This window comes from Oryza sativa, chromosome 11 (genome assembly GCF_034140825.1).
Source record: "Oryza sativa Japonica Group chromosome 11, ASM3414082v1".
Lineage (NCBI taxonomy): Eukaryota > Viridiplantae > Streptophyta > Magnoliopsida > Poales > Poaceae > Oryza > Oryza sativa.
The window spans coordinates 1,526,991-1,542,671 of record NC_089045.1 but is presented as its reverse complement, the minus strand read 5'-3'; the positions used below and the strand labels follow the sequence as shown (position 1 = coordinate 1,542,671).

At 38.5% G+C, this 15,681-nt stretch overlaps 2 protein-coding genes across 3 annotated transcripts; one reads left to right on the top strand and one right to left on the bottom strand.

Annotated features, from left to right (window-relative positions):
- Positions 1–1,844: 1,844 nt before the first annotated feature.
- LOC4349688 (aladin) lies at positions 1,845–6,179 on the top strand. Of its 2 annotated transcripts, none has more exons than XM_015762093.3 (15): positions 1,845–1,953; positions 2,026–2,081; positions 2,202–2,366; positions 2,564–2,678; positions 2,838–2,937; positions 3,101–3,283; positions 3,453–3,511; positions 3,599–3,686; positions 3,762–3,837; positions 4,541–4,640; positions 4,745–4,796; positions 5,236–5,373; positions 5,475–5,562; positions 5,648–5,715; positions 5,806–6,179. In XM_015762093.3, the coding sequence occupies exons 1-14, from the start codon at positions 1,896–1,898 to the stop codon at positions 5,699–5,701; spliced, it is 1,332 nt and encodes a 443-aa protein (XP_015617579.1). In that variant the 5' UTR covers positions 1,845–1,895; the 3' UTR covers positions 5,702–5,715; positions 5,806–6,179. The 2 variants fall into 2 exon arrangements, with proteins under 2 accessions (XP_015617579.1, XP_066161901.1); XM_066305804.1 differs by having other exon boundaries at positions 3,101–3,286; positions 3,456–3,511.
- Positions 6,180–6,397: 218 nt separating this feature from the next.
- LOC4349687 (alpha-L-arabinofuranosidase 1) lies at positions 6,398–14,089 on the bottom strand. The gene is made up of 18 exons (XM_015762092.3): positions 13,895–14,089; positions 13,287–13,479; positions 12,757–12,811; positions 11,910–12,106; positions 11,433–11,554; positions 11,201–11,348; positions 10,701–10,770; positions 9,972–10,117; positions 9,830–9,875; positions 9,677–9,729; positions 9,377–9,521; positions 8,783–8,901; positions 8,596–8,667; positions 8,060–8,166; positions 7,691–7,747; positions 7,407–7,599; positions 7,075–7,218; positions 6,398–6,756 (listed from the first exon to the last, which is right to left on the bottom strand). The coding sequence occupies exons 2-18, from the start codon at positions 13,458–13,460 to the stop codon at positions 6,631–6,633; spliced, it is 1,974 nt and encodes a 657-aa protein (XP_015617578.1). The 5' UTR covers positions 13,461–13,479; positions 13,895–14,089; the 3' UTR covers positions 6,398–6,630.
- Between the last annotated feature and the right edge of the window lie 1,592 nt (positions 14,090–15,681).

Sequence of the window (15,681 nt, the reverse complement as noted above, 5' to 3'; positions counted from 1 at the left end):
CGGAGCGGAGCGGAGGGAGAGGGGGAGAGGGAGCGCGCCGGGGGAGGGGAGGGGGAGATGGGCCGAGAGGGAATCGGCCCATCGACCCCGGGAGAGGCAAAATAGACTTTTGCGGAGGAAAATGATTTGGAAGGATTTGGATTCGGAATTGAACTCGACGATAGATCGGGGATTGAGATCTTGAGATGGCACGGACACTAGACGACAAGCGAAGAAACAAATTTCGCAATTAGGGTTTTTAAGAGATAATTTTCCCGCTAGGCGCCACGACGGAACGGGCGCTACATGGAGAAAGTCCATTTTTCTCCCTCAACTATAGGGCGGTTTTGGGTCGTGTCCATCAATCGTAAAATCAGGTATAAAGACCTCCTCAACCGTTGAAACCAGATCAATTTAACTCCCTAAGCGATGCTAATGGTGAGGTTTCCTCCTCTGTAGTGTTGAGTTTACGAGTCACTTTGGCCTAGTTTTTATATGACGTGGCACTTACCTACCATTCCAATAATAAAATAAAATAAAATGTTAAAAATAGGCAAGACCCAAGGTAAGTCTCCTGGAAAAAAATGGGGTCCTCCCCTCTTATCTCCCTCCTACTCCTCTCTCTCACTCAGCGAGTACAGAGAGAGATTGCCACCGCCACTCCACTACAAGTGTACTCCTCCGTCCAAAAAAAAACTAAACCTAGAAGGGGATGTGACATTTTCTAGTACAACGAATCTGGACAAAGGGCTATCCAAATTCATTATATTAGGAGATGTCACATCCTTGCCTAGATTGTGTTTTTTTGGGACAGAGGGAGTACACAAGAAGGGGAGTATAGGGGAGGGCCTCCATGGATCATCTCCGAGTGGTACATGGCCCTCCGTTTTATGCTACTGCTAGGAGCATGCCTCCTAGGGTGTAACCTCCGCCACTTGGAAGCCAACCCCAGCTCGCCAACCGTCACCAGAGGCATGCCATCGAACCATGCTGCCAGTTGGAATAGAGAGGGCCAAGGAGGGTTGGCTCAGTCCGGAGGAAGAGTCACTCAAGTTCGACGGGGTGATGGCAAGCGTGGTGCTCGAGCTCGAGCGAGATGTTGCCAAGGACTTAAAGGCTCGGGGAGCTGAGGCACCTTGTCATGATGTCGATGGTGCAACTCGACAGAAGGAGTAGCGCGGGGACAGAGCAACTGCTTGGAGGTGGCCATCAAGTCAAGGGAGTATAGTATGGTGTCCAGTTCCCACTAGCACCGTTGTCACCCTCTCCTCCATCACATCCAAAGATGTCGTTGTTGTCCTGGTTAACCACCGTTCGAGACTTCGAGCTCAACTACCAAACCGAACCTCATCACTTCCCTATCTTTGAGAAGATGCCACCACCACACAGGCTGCCTTCACAGTTTGGCGAGGGAACCGAGAGAAAAAAGAGTGGGAAGGGAGGAGAGATGTAGTCACTTACATGTGGACCCTATATTTATTTTGTTAATTTCTTTGATCAACGAAAAGCCACCATAGTTGAGGGAGTCTTGCATCAGCTTTAATAGTGGAAGGGATCGCCAATTTTTTCGGGTTTTACGGTTATGTGATACAAATCAAATCAGATTTGCCCAATAATTGAGCGAGTAAAAACGAACTTTTTCCTACTTTTTGCATCACGCCTGATGATGCGTTTGTGATATTGTGGGCCTCAACCAGGTGCAAGCACTCCCGTCCTGAGTCCATCGACGCATATAATTTTGGCCCGGAACTCCAATTCCATCACATACAATATCGGCCCAGTATGTTTGTGGGCTTCCGGCCCAAATCGCCTTGGGCTGTAGCCTGCGGGTACTCAGGTCTCTGGGGGAGTCAAGGGTTTAACCCGTCCTGCGACGCGGAGCACCGGCCGCCGCTCGCCGACGCAAGACAACGACGATGCCGAGCTTCCCTCCGCCCGGCGCCGTCACCATCTGCGAGATCAACCGCGACCTAGGTGTGCTATCTCCACTCCCTGCTCCCCCTCTCTCTGCTGTCTCCAAGCTCATTCCAAGTCTGTGCGTTGCAGTTGCGGCGGATGCGGTGTCCGACGATCGAGCCAAGGATGCCTACGGGGATGTCCTCGTCAGTACACTCCCATCTTCCCCATTCTTCCTCCGCCTCGCATAATTTCGTCTTTCTTTTTTCATTCACAACACTAATTTTATTAGGCCTCTAATTGAAACTTCAATTTGGGGTTTCCAGGGAATGGTCTTCAGCCCGATTCCTTTCCAGCCGGATGCGATTGTTGCCACCCACGAGCCTCCTGCTGCCACTGAAGCTGCTGAGCCTGCTGAGATTGTCCCCAGAACAAGTTTAGCTTCCACCATAGCTGAGTCCTTCAAACAAATGATCTTCCCTTCATGCGATGTGAGTTGGGTCTTCATCATATCTTACTGGCTCCATGTCTCCATTGCTTGTGTTCATGGTTATATTGCTTTTCTGTCATACATTGACCCATTCTTTTTGTTCACCCAAAATCTACCCACAAGCATATTTTTGTGTGGAAAGTGCTCAGGATAGATTTTGTAAAAACTGTACTTACGACAAACCTTTTGTTTTTGCAGCCAAATCTGCTACAAGAAATTGATACCCAGAAAGTAAGTTGGAATCCGCACAAGCATTGCTTGGCATTTGTATCTGGGAAGAACCAAGTTACAGTTCATGACTTTGAGGAGCCAGGTGAGATCTGCTGAACTTTCTTATGTTGTATTAATAAGATAGATATGATGAACTGAAGCATGATGGCTATATGAACATTTATCCTTGTATTTAATGAACTGAAGTATGTTTCTCAACTCAGCTAAAGCCAACAACTAATCATTTGTATTCTCTGAACAGATAATAAAGAATCCTACATTCTAACAAGTGACCATCAAAAGGATGTTAAAGCTGTTGAATGGAGGCCAAATAGTGGAAAGATGATTGCAGTTGGGTGCAAGTATGTCCTACTGCCACCATATACTAGAGCACTATTAAAGATTTGTTTTGATATTCTTTTCATGTCATAATACCTGGTGGCACAATCTACTATTAGGTTAACTTATTATTATTATTATTATTATTATTATTATTATTATTATTATTATTATTATTATTTTCAGGGGAGGGATATGCCTCTGGTCAGCATCATATCCTGGCAACGTTGCATCTGTGAAATCTGGTGTCACCTCTTCTTCCTTTGGTGCCTTTCCTAGAGGTTCTGGTGGTCAATGGATACTCGTGGACATTCTCCGTGGTTCTTCTGCTGAGCTAGTTAGCGCACTTTGTTGGAAACCTGATGGAAGATATCCTTTATAAGTTTTCAGTGTAGCATTTAATCATTGGTATCATTGATTTCCATCTCTGTTATTTGAAAAATAAAGAAATGTAACCTAAAACAAATAATATGTCTTCATTTGCAAACACAAAAATTACCAGTGACTCTAGACAATTTTCCTTGACACATATCTCCACATACTTGGTGTCCGCCTCTTGTAATAGCCCATCATTCACAATTTGGGACGTTTCTCAAGGTATATAAATGTCATCAGAATGCAGATACCTAGTTCCATCTTACACAGAACTGCATACTAATATCTGTGGATTTTCTTCCATTTCAGGGTTGGGAATGCCTATAAGACGTGGATTAAGTAGTATATCATTAGTGCAGTGGTCACCTAGTGGAGATTACCTTTTAACTGCTAAGCTGTATGAACTTCAACTTTAGTTATTTTCATTACTCATAGCATTTGAGGATTTATATAGTTTACTTTTTTTAATTAGTGATGGAACTTTTCACTTATGGGAAACAAATACATGGACGTCAGAACCATGGTCTTCATCTAATGGATATGTATCTGTAAGTAGTATTCATTCTTAAATAAGTACTGTTCAACATTTAACATTGTTATTTACCATGTCACAAGGAATGGATTCTTAATAAGTCATGAAATGAAAGGGCAAATGCTTTGCATGTTATGGGCGATTGGGTTGTGTTTTAACATAAGAAATTGTTATCTCAGATCTATTGGAAAATGATGTTGTGTATATACATGTATTTATCTTGAAAACTAGTATATTTAGCATGATTATGAAGATTGATAAAGCATATTACCTTATTTAACAAGTGATTTCAAGCAATATATGTTGAAAGCATGCCTGTATCAAGCTTCTGAACTTGGGTTTTATTTTGTATTTATAACTACCTTTCAGTACCTTTTTATTTTTTAATGTATTGTCATTTCAACATCTGATCATTATGATTCTTTTGGCATCTAGAATAAAAAATATACCTACAATTTTGTTTGCCAACAAGGGTAATTGCTTGTTCAACAGTTGATTTTTGCTTCAGTTTACTTTATAAATTGTAAATATTACATAAAGCTCATTTTCATTTGAACCTCCCCAAGAATATACATAAGATCAGTTTTACAGAAAATGTATCTCATTCACTTGTAATATGTATGTTACCCCCCTTAAACCAGTATTTTGAATTAAATATGGGTGTTGTGACTAGTTCTGGAGTTATGATGTTTTATGCTTTTATCTTGCTTGCATACTAGGGAGCAAATTGGGATCCAGAAGGCCGTATTGTGTTATTGTCCTTTTCTAACTCAACAACACTGGGCTCAATTCACTTCTCATCAAAACCACCATCTTTAGGTATGCACAGCTACCCTCATCTCACTACAACATTTTTATGTGAAGTTATGCCGTTATGTTTATTGTCTGTATCCTGAACATTATGTTGTGTTCATTGACTTCAGATGCCCATCTCCTACCAGTCGAACATCCTGAAATTTCCTCTCTGATTGTCAGGTAACAACAGTTGGCCTACCATTCTATACCCCTGACCTCATGTGCACCTGATGGAACATATTTTGCTTCTGTCTTAAATGCTAACTTTAACTGATGATATTTTGACTAACCACATTTGCAACTGGTTCGGAAGTCATTCATGGTATGTTTTTAAAGAAATCACTCATAGTATGTAACTTATGATTATTAGCAAACTAAGTAAAGGCAAGTTCTCCCTAATCAATGTTAGCGCCTCAACCATTTTTTTTCTTCAAAATAATATATTTAGATCTGGCTTGTAAAAAGTCTGGCTCTTGCCATCATTTAGTATATACTCAGATGCTTTCATTTAGGATAAACCTTACATAAACAAAGGTTCATCACTTCATCCATGACAGTCTAGAAAAGTAACTTCTTGTCCACTCCATATACTTATTTATGCTTTCTCTGGTTCATCTAGCCGAGGCATAGATAAATTAGCATGGGATTCTTCAGGAGAGCGCTTGGCATTATCGTTCAAAGATGGCAATGAAATGTATCATGGCCTTGTTGCTGTCTATGATGTGAGGAGATCTCCACTTGTCTCAGTTTTACTAGTGTAAGTACAGCCCTCTAACTTACCATATTATCTTGGTCATGAACATTGTATCTCGATAGTTTTGGACCATTGTCTGATGAAGTTCCAATGTGCATATCTAGTGGATTCATTAGAGGACCTGGAGAAGGAGCAAAGCCACTTGCATTTGCCTTCCATAGCAAATTTAAGCAAGGACCATTGCTTTCTGTGGTATGAGATCATCAAAAGTTTTGAGCCTATTAGTTAGTAAATGATAATTGTGGTTGCTCACATTGTTGTCCAACTGTTCATGCAGTGCTGGAGCAGTGGCTGGTGTTGTACGTATCCCCTCATACTTCGCCCGCATTGACTCCCTAAAAGGAGGTAAATCTCTTCGGCTAAAAGTCTTGTACTTTAGTGGCATGATATCAGCTATGTTTATTAATCTGAAGTTCATTTTCCTTTTTTGTCCAGTAAGTAAGGTCAAGAGATGATTGGCATGCTATTGAATTATCTTTTCAGAGAGATGCATTCTCTAGGTGCCTCAAAAATGCTGCTATGATTGTTATCCTCTTGTATGTAAAATTCTTCTCTCTGGAAGCGGTGCTATTCAATGGAGGCAAAAATAGAAAAAAAAATTCTGAAATGTATTTGGTAGCATTACAAATGTCTGTATTATACTTATTTGGAGGGGGAAATGTATTGTCTGCGCTTGTGTTTATGCAGTTCCCCAAAGCAAGGACACCATTGTCTTACCATGTGTCCTTTTAGTGCATGATTACTGTTCATTAATTGGCTGCACTATTGCATGGTAAGAAACCTTGAATGAAAGGTTTAATCAGTTTCAATTGGACTTGTGTTTGAGATATCACAGGTATGTTCTGCTGCATCAAATGAAATGTCAACCTTATCACTTGGTATGACTGAAACGCAAGGTAAACATGCAGAATAAGTATGAATGAAATATAGTTCAAGACATTTCTCATCCACCCTTCATTTTTCCCCTCCTGTTTGCTGATTCAGATTAGCTAGGAATCCATTCAAGCTGAGTAGCCGGAGCTTAGTGTGATCAAAGGGATAGCTTATTGACAATGATATTAATTAGCGTTACCGCTAGGTTCGATAATGTGACAACCTTAAACTACTCTTACAGCGTCATAAACAACAGGGTCACACGAAGTGTGATTAGCAAATGCCAGAATGCAGTATATACACTCTGTTAGCTTTCTGAAATTCAGGTACCACACCTCACGTAATCATCCTGTGTTCTATTCTCTGGTATAAGTGTGCATCATTGCTTCACATCTCTGCCACGAGCTTGCTGTACTGATCTAGAGCGAGGTCAAATGAAGTGAATGAATAAGGAGAGAGCGCTGCTTCCATCTCTTCTGAAGCATCTGGCAGCTCGCTTTTAACCGGTACGACCTGCATCCATCGTTCACAAGATACTTGTACGTTAGATGAACTCGCCAACACCTGAGAATATCGTGTGCCACACTGAGATTGACCCTGTCTGCGAAAAAATTATCGAGAAAGACTAGAGAATAATTCCAGACAGCTAAATAAACAATTTCTTAAAAGCTTACAAATAAAGCTGAAAGACAGAGTTTGCTTACGACATACGGCTTGCATATGTGTGCATTCTATAAAGTTGTAATGGTAAACTTACCCTCTGCTAAATTCACTAATTCAGTGCATAGTTATGAAACAAATAACTTGTGATCCAACCAATGGTTGTCTTACTTTGTTTGGTTCAGCAAATGAATTTTCATCCAGCAAATTGCCGGATGTGAGAACAGTCACAGTTGATTTTGCCGTATTGACGCCAGCTTGAAGTCCTCTTGAAGATATTGCGAGGTTAACAGCATTTGGCCCAAAGTTTACTATCTGCAGAAGATCTTTTGAAGATGAATATATCTTCTAAAATCCAAACAGATGTGCAAGTATGCAGTGGCTCAATCAGTTTTATATCGCTTTATATTGTTGTAACTAAATCATTCAAAACATTTAGGTAATTCGCTAATGAATTGCTGCAATGGTATGCAAGTTAGGAAAAAAATGGAATGGTTAACTACCTTTATTCTCAGAAAGATATCATGTGTGTCTTTCCAGGTGATTGCAGATGCAGCCAGTGAATCGGAGTAGCTGGAACCGATCGTAATTGGATGAATCACAGAACCACTTGATTCACGGAAATATGTTTGCATCCAATAACTAGGAGTGCCATACTGTTGCCAGGAATTGAATACAATTGCATCTGGGTTCCAGCTGATCATCACATTCAGAGCTAGTCAAACTCAAGCACTTGTGAACAAGAAGAATGTTAGAAAATAAAAAAGGCAAAGCCAAAGGTACTAACGTGCGGTCATTGTCATTTACGAAGAGCGGTGCATAGCTTGCCATCTGAACAAGATCACTGCAAAGAAACATGACAGAAACTTTTAATTTATTCATGATGGAGAGTATTTTTGCTGCTCAGTATTAGTATTTACAACATGTGTACATGTTATCTTGTAATTTCTGAAAAACAAACTTTTATCCCCTCAATTCAAATTTAATTATCTAAACAGGGTCATAAACTAGTAATTATTCATGACAATATTGACATTTATCCTGGAAAAGTCATGGATGATCTAAATACAGCCGCATGCATGATTCAGCATTTCAGCTAGCCCAAGAATATGGAGAGAGAGATTATTCAAGGAAAGTATGAAGTGAAGGAGATCACCTATTTTTCTCTAACCCAGTAAGGAAAGCAGCCTCAGCCAGTGAAGCAAGAAGGCTTCCTTTACCAGCATCCCTTTGTTCATTGACAGCATACTCACTGACAAATACCTGGAATAAGATTATAGCATAGTCATTAATGACTACTTTCTGTGTATCCAATATCCTAGGATGTCGAGATGCAAGAGAACTGTAATGGTACAGAGAAACAAAGCCTTCCAGAGTGTTGTGACAGTTGACACTACAACACCATTGATTGAATTTGCACGTATAAAATTATGACTTCAATATAATTTCTAAAGAAACTTAAATAAATGAAGAAACCAACTTCAGGTAGAATAATATGGAAGAAACAATGTCCTAAAAATATTCTACCAAAATTAGGAAGATAGGCCTATTTAAGGCCAACCTTTATATCAGTATTTTAAGGATATATCTATTGCCAGAATAAATCACAAAAACAAAGGTCATGTTTTGGATGGACCATGATGGCCAGAAATCCCAGAGACCCATACTATCCAAATAAGGATTAAAAAATACCTTAGACCCAATGCGTGATGTCCTATCAAACTTATTCTTCATGATAAAAAGATTAGCAGCACTGGTATAGACCTGAAAAAAATGTCAGAATGCATCTTAATGAAAACACAATGAGAAGTATGTCGAAATCATGAAACAGTATTTAAAAAGTGAAAATGGAGAATATTTTCTGATGAAAGAAGATTACATGGAAATCGTATAAATCAGCAGGATGATCAAGTGGCCTAGATGATCCATCACAGTTTGAAATCATTTGAATATCCGGATAGGCCTTGCGTATAGCATCATAAAACTTGAGGTAATTTCCTGTACAATAGGATTGAAAACCGTCATGGCTCTCTAGTACTTTCATGAAATTAGTGAAGGCTATAGTAACTCTGAAGGTTATGAGCAATTATAACTTCATGTGCAAAGAAAATGTATCCTCGGAAACTGGTACAATAAATGGCTAAAAGTTACATACATTCTATTTTCATCTATTATTTATTACAAATGTTTATATTTTTATTATGCTTATTTGTAAGGGTGAAATTATTTTTTCATAACTGTAGTTGACTCCAAGTAATGATGGCATACAAACAAAGAAAAAGGGGAACGAAGAAGGAAAATAAGCGGTTTTAGATATGCAGACATAAATGATAAGAGATTTTGTGTTAATTATACTTGGCCATCACATCATTTTAGCCTATAGATGTGTCTATTGAAAACTAATGAGAACAACTATGGCATTGACAACAAATGGGATCATTAGCATGACAAGCTCTGGTTAATAAAAATATACCTCGGTAAAATCCCTTGTCACAATCTTCATTTCCAATAGCAACATACTTCAGTGGGAACCGTTCTGGATGCCCCATTGCAGCTCTAACAGAACCCCATGTCGATTCTGCTCTCCCCCTTGCAAATTCAAGACTATCCAATACATCCTATAATAAGAAAAAAAAACTTGAAACAATGGCATATGCATAGAACAACATTTTGTTTTGCAATGATGGCATCTGCAATAAGGAAAAATGGAACCGTAGTAACCCTCTACCCAGTTATATTTGGATGACTATTCTTACTTGGGCATTTAACGTACCTTAACAAAAGGTTCAATTATGGTGGTATCGACTTCATCATGGTGGCTGATCCCTAAATTTCAAGATAAAAACTGTAAGCAGTTAATGGGCATGCTAGCGATAAGAAAACATATGGTAAAACAAGAAAAATATAAATAAGAATAATGTATTACCAACATTGAACACCCAAATAGGGGCAGCACCCAGGTCTTCAGAAAGCTTTCCATGAAAATTTCGGTAGAAATATTTCGTTAGATATGTTGATAGCAGAAGAGATGAAAAAAAAACACTCAGATGGCATTAACTAACATACACCTGGAGAAACTCGTAATATCCTAGGCCATCATCGGTCCAATAATTCCAAACATCTCCAAAGTGCCCAGGTCTCTGTTCCCAGGGACCAATAGTTTCCCTCCACCTGAAAGCATTTCTTAACCAATCGCCTTCAACAAAGCACCCCCCTATCAAAAGTGTCATATAAAGTTTTTGATTGAGACATATATGGACTTGTTCAGAAGTTAGTTACTACAAGTTATCACTATCTAGGATATTATGGAAATCATATGCAAATATAGGTAAATCTATAACTGTTAGGGACAAACAGACGAACAGTTATCTATATGTTATGTTATCTAAAAATTATATGTATATATGTCTAACATGCTGTTTTGTACTAATTCAACTTTTTAATGCTTTACTCTAGAGTCTTGATTATTAATGCTTGTTCCTATCCCAGCAATGATTTAGATTAACATCACAAAGTAAAATACAATGTATTTCTGTTATATTATGATAGCAAGTCCTTATTAATTCCTCTGGCAGACATCATAAAGTGCACGTTTGATTTATTTTTAGTTACCTGGATATTAGTTTTTTTTTCCTAATTCTAGTTAGAATATGACCTCGAATTTTTTAAAAAGGAATATAGGGTTGAAGTTTAACGAGAAATAACTGGATATAATACAGTGATCGTAAATATGCGAAAAACCAAGGCATATGTTCAAAGCCCCTAATAGTTTATTTTGGTTAGGGAACAAGAAATACCAGGAAAGCGTAGGAACTGTGGTTTTAATTCCAAAAGCATGTATAGTAGTTCCTTGCGAAAGCCATGGCCCTGTACATATAGCAGAAAATGCCCATTAACAAATATTGCTAGAAAATTCCCATTAAAAAATGTTGTAAACTAATAATCATGGTCTGCCAATAAAGAAAGGAGGGATAGATTTTATTTCCAGTTTTTTTTCAAAATGAATATAAAATTTTATTATGACTTATTAATTAGCAATGAGATTGAACCAACATGTTTGTTATGTACTTATGAATACTTTATAATTCTGCTAGTACACATATCTGCATCTCAAAGCAGTGCATCGTTGCTTTATCTTTTCGAGTATTCTAGTTACTATATTTTCTTCATGAATATTCAGTGGCTGCCCAGTCAAAAAATATATATATATATATATATATATTCAGTGGCTGCTCCCAGAGCAAAGCATGCTTCTATGATGGTCAGTAGCCACTAGCAAGATGAAAATGCGATGAACCTTGTATGTGTCTGAAGGCATGAGTGACACTTGATCAAACCAAATTATTCCCTTTTTCATACTTGTTAATTCAAGTCTTGAAGTTCTGCATGTTCCTTCAGCTAGTAATTGCAACTCTATCTTTGTCCAATTTGACAGATCAATACCTCTGCAACATTTCAATATGCAATCCTTTCAATCTTAAACAAAGAAGACATTAACAATTATTTATTTCTATGGCAAAGATACATACTGTATAGAAACTGATGCCAGATTTTGCATTCCATCTGAGCATGTGAGCGAAGCTGTCAATTCGACTGATTCTAATGATCTGATATACATGACTAGATTATAGGCTTTTCCTTCTTCTATATTCTGGAAGTTGAAATGAACAGATTCTTCAAATAATCAGAAGGTAAAATCCCAGAAAACAAACAGAAGATAAAAGTGGAAATGGTTTGAAGAAAAAACTAGAACAGTTATTCATTTTCCAAGTAAGCAACATGCAACCATTGGATAGAAAGCCAACACTACGTCAGAAAAAGATCAACATGAACTGAAACCAAAAAAAAAAAGGGTTAGCTTAGCTATTTGTTAGTTTCACTTTTTGGAAGATAAATGATAATTTTGCTGTATTTTCTGTAAGTGACAGTGTGTACAGTGTAAACTGTCATTTAGAAGAAAAGATTATTTGGACTGTGAGTTATTTTTCGTTGACAGAGTCTCATACCATGCCCCAGAATCCTGGGTTGTAAATGCCGACACCGCCGGCTGGACAATTATCACAGAGAATCTCCATCCTTAGAGCAACAATATTTTGGCGGAAACAAGATGAGCAATCAGTCGTGACGTATATAGAGGATTCATCTCCAATGATAGACCATGGGTCAATATTTGAAGGGGTGTGGGGCCCTCCAGCTTCAAACCCTGAAGTATAAATTTTGCATTAGTCAGTGAAGGCAATACTTCAATGTTAATGGAAATTTATAAAGCACAGATTCTTTTGTTTCATTTTCTAGGTTTTAGTGCTGAGCTTTAGCCTATTCTGTTCTCTAGCTAGAAGCCAATAGAAGTTAGGCAAACTGATTTCAGTTATCAATATGAATAAGGATAAACATAATAAATACTCTTGACGAGAGTTGATATTTTTTTCTCATGAATAAGGAGGAGTGATGCATATCATTTCATTTAGGAGGGAAGTTTGCTCTTAATCTCTTTTACAAGAAGTATAATACCATGGTTCTGGATCCTGACATGGAGTTCTATATTGTCCTTGTAAAAGAGGAGTTGTCTATCACATGAAAAGGTTCACTTTATAATTTATTTTCCTTCATTGACTATTAGACCTATTAACCTAAGAACATCTATTATGAAGTAAATCTACACTGTATGCCACTGGTAAAATGCTACTCTCTCTCTCTCTCTCTCTGACAAGTAGGCAGTACAATGACTCATTGCTTTTTAGGACTGATATATCTATTTCCATGTAACAAATCTGCAACTTAGTCAAGTGCATCCATTCATTTCTCATAGCTTCCAAGGGAACCAAGAGGCATGATTATCAAGCTGACAGTTACCTCTGTTACTGACAAGCTCCGCCCATATCCCACCAGCTCCGGCATGGTTAATTTCCTGTGATGTTCACCGATCCAGTTATCATGACTGTCGAGGATAATCTAGAATATTCAAATTGCAGCGAACATGTAATGAATATAACAAGGGCCAACAAAAGAAATCTTCACACACCCCACCCCAATCCCTCCTCTTCCCAAGTAATGCATAAAAATTTCAACACCGCCATCCACAGAAGAAAATGGAACTATAATACACCGGCGCAGGAGAAAACATGTACAGAATAGGAGTTATTTTCTGAAACCAAGCAGAAGATGGGCATGAAGATTTATTAAATCTCATCATAGCTAGTACAACGTGCTGCAGTGTGAAGTGTGAACAACGGTAAATTCGACTGAAAATACTAGATGCATTTATGCATCCCCCAGGTAAGGTTCATTAAGTTATTGAGCCGATCCTGATATCAGTTCTAGTGCCCGTGGGAGTGATGCGAGAAGGATGTACTGAACCAGAAGCTAAATAAGCAAAGCCTGACCTCGAAAAACAATCCAAATAGCGTGTCAGGGATCTTTCGAGAAAGGTTCCATGAAGCATCAACTTCGAGTACTGCTGTCTGAGCCATGTCCAGTTCTGCAGCTTGGCATTTCCAGCTGACAGAGAAAAGAAGCAAGTAACAGAAGGCAGAAAAATATGTTTCTTCGAAACCCATTCTCTGTCCTGCGTCCTGCCTGCCGATAAACACTAATTCAGCCCATAGATCATAGAGTAAGCGCAGTAACAATAAAGGGATGAGAACAATATAGATTGAATCGTTTAACAGCAAGAAACTGAAGAGAAAACAATAGGTATCATTGGATCAGACCTACATGAAAATCGAAACTGCCAGTTACAGAAACATAAATCCACAACCAAGCACTTACAAAGGGAACTCCAAAAAAGCGTCAGTAGTCACCAGTAAACCATCCAAATTTCAGTGAAACCCCACAAAATTTTCCTTAGAAAAGAAGAAACAGAGACGAATCTATCATGCAGAGAACCAACAGCAGAAGGGAAAGCAGAGTGGTTCTCTCAGGCATTTCGTCGAACATTTCAACCGCACAACAAGATCAGGGTCAGAAGAGTGGAGGAGAGAGAGATTTGAACCTATGGATCGAAGGATTCCTTTGCCTCCAACACTTGGAGACGAGAGAGAACAGCTACAATTCGTCAACTGAATTTGTGAAGCTTCGATAGTGTTAGAGCTCAGGAGGGAATCGAAGCTATAGCATCTTTAAATAGGCGTGCGATGCTCATGCTATGAACAAGACAAGTGTGAGCTGAGCTACATCATAACGTGACATCTGTAGCCTGAGCCACGGACGCAATAATGCAAGCGCCTCTACTGAGTATGTGCACCGTTGGATCTTGATCGAGCGGTTGGAAAGGCAGAACGGGCAACCGCTTGATCGGCAATTCAGTTGCTTCTCGGGCTAGACATGTCCTGTTGCGACAAGCAACTGAACAGGATCGACAAAAGAGGACAGCATTTCCAATTTCCATGTACAAATTAACACAAAGCAAATCATGCAAGTTTTTTTTTTTTTACTATGCGTGCATTGAATTATTGGTCCTATTTATGTAAATAAAATATCTTCATCGAATGAATTTCACTGGCAAGCACGCAAACACACGGCAAGAAGCAAGAGAGGGAAGAGGGGAAGATACTGACCACAAAGACATAAATCTCATGAAGTCGGAAATTGGACAGTAGTAGTATTTCCGTATATGTACTTGCACAAATCGAATCAAGTTCTTGTCTGTTTACCATGTCTAGCTTGAATTATTAATTGTGCCTAGTTATTTAATTTTTTTTTTACATGGATGAATTTCGGTGGCATGCAATTATTGAACACTGCAAAAGGACAAGAGGGGAAGAAAAAGATGCAAGTACGTGACCACATAAACATTAATTATACACTCAGAAATGGCAAGACATTCTTAATGTATGCATACTCTATTTGCCTATATTAAGTGCATCCAACGATGGCTTAGCCCATGTCTCACTTTTTCTCTCTTCATTTTGTTTGTTCTCTTGATGTACCAGCTAGAGGATTTCCGTTTGCAAGTAATCACATATGTGTACCTGTAAGTACATTATATTATTTGTTCCCTTCCATACATAATCTGCTGAATTTTACAAAATGACAGAAATGCACACATTGTTGTAACAAACAATATAATGCGATAAAGAAAAATGTACAAACAAATGTACTAATGCATATTACATCACACCTGACAAAAGCAATAAATAATAAAATTTAAAGTGGATGATGAGGTGACACACTTGGATATTGAGATTTAGTAGTTATTAAGCATTAACTTTATAGTAAAATATGATATACATCACGCATGCTTGTAATCATCATGGACCGACATCTCTGAAACAAGTGAAATTTTACGATCCTTGAGAAGATATCTCGGTACCTAAATTTTACACCTTTTTCTTATCTCGAGATACTTAGTATATAGAGGAATTAGATTTTAACTAGAAAAGTTTACACTAATAACTAGAGGTATCTCGAGATACTTAGGCTGTGTTCGGAACTTCTAGTTCCCAACCCCTCTCTCTCGTTTTCCACGCGCACGCTTTTCAAACTGCTAAACAGTGTGATTTTTGCAAAAAGTTTATATACGAAAGTTGCTTAAAAAGATCAAATTAATCCATTTTTGAAAAAAAATTACTAAATACTTAATTAATCATGTCCTAATGGACCGTTCCGTTTTCCGTGTAAAGGAGATGGGTTCCTAACCCTAATGAGCGAACACAGCCTTAGTATCTAAAGGTATCAAATTTTATCTCGAGATACATAGTAAGCGTCATGAGTCTCGTGGTGTTTGCTACCCGAGCGCAACACAACGGCTTGCCGGAGGCGTTTGGTAGTATGGAGTGT

Bases quoted from the DNA above. Each gene is read 5' to 3' on its own strand.
- LOC4349687 (XM_015762092.3), bottom strand. From the start codon at position 13,460: ATGGGTTTCGAAGAAACATATTTTTCTGCCTTCTGTTACTTGCTTCTT. The intron at 10,771-11,200 runs GTTCATCGCATT...CTATATGTACAG, and splicing joins TGCCTTCAGACACATACAAG to GGCCATGGCTTTCGCAAGGA. The intron at 7,600-7,690 runs GTTAGTACCTTT...TGTGATGATCAG, and splicing joins GTAAATGACAATGACCGCAC to CTGGAACCCAGATGCAATTG.
- LOC4349688 (XM_015762093.3), top strand. From the start codon at position 1,896: ATGCCGAGCTTCCCTCCGCCCGGCGCCGTCACCATCTGCGAGATCAAC. The intron at 3,284-3,452 runs ATATCCTTTATA...ACATATCTCCAC, and splicing joins TGTTGGAAACCTGATGGAAG to ATACTTGGTGTCCGCCTCTT. The intron at 3,687-3,761 runs GTATGAACTTCA...TTTTTTAATTAG, and splicing joins TACCTTTTAACTGCTAAGCT to TGATGGAACTTTTCACTTAT.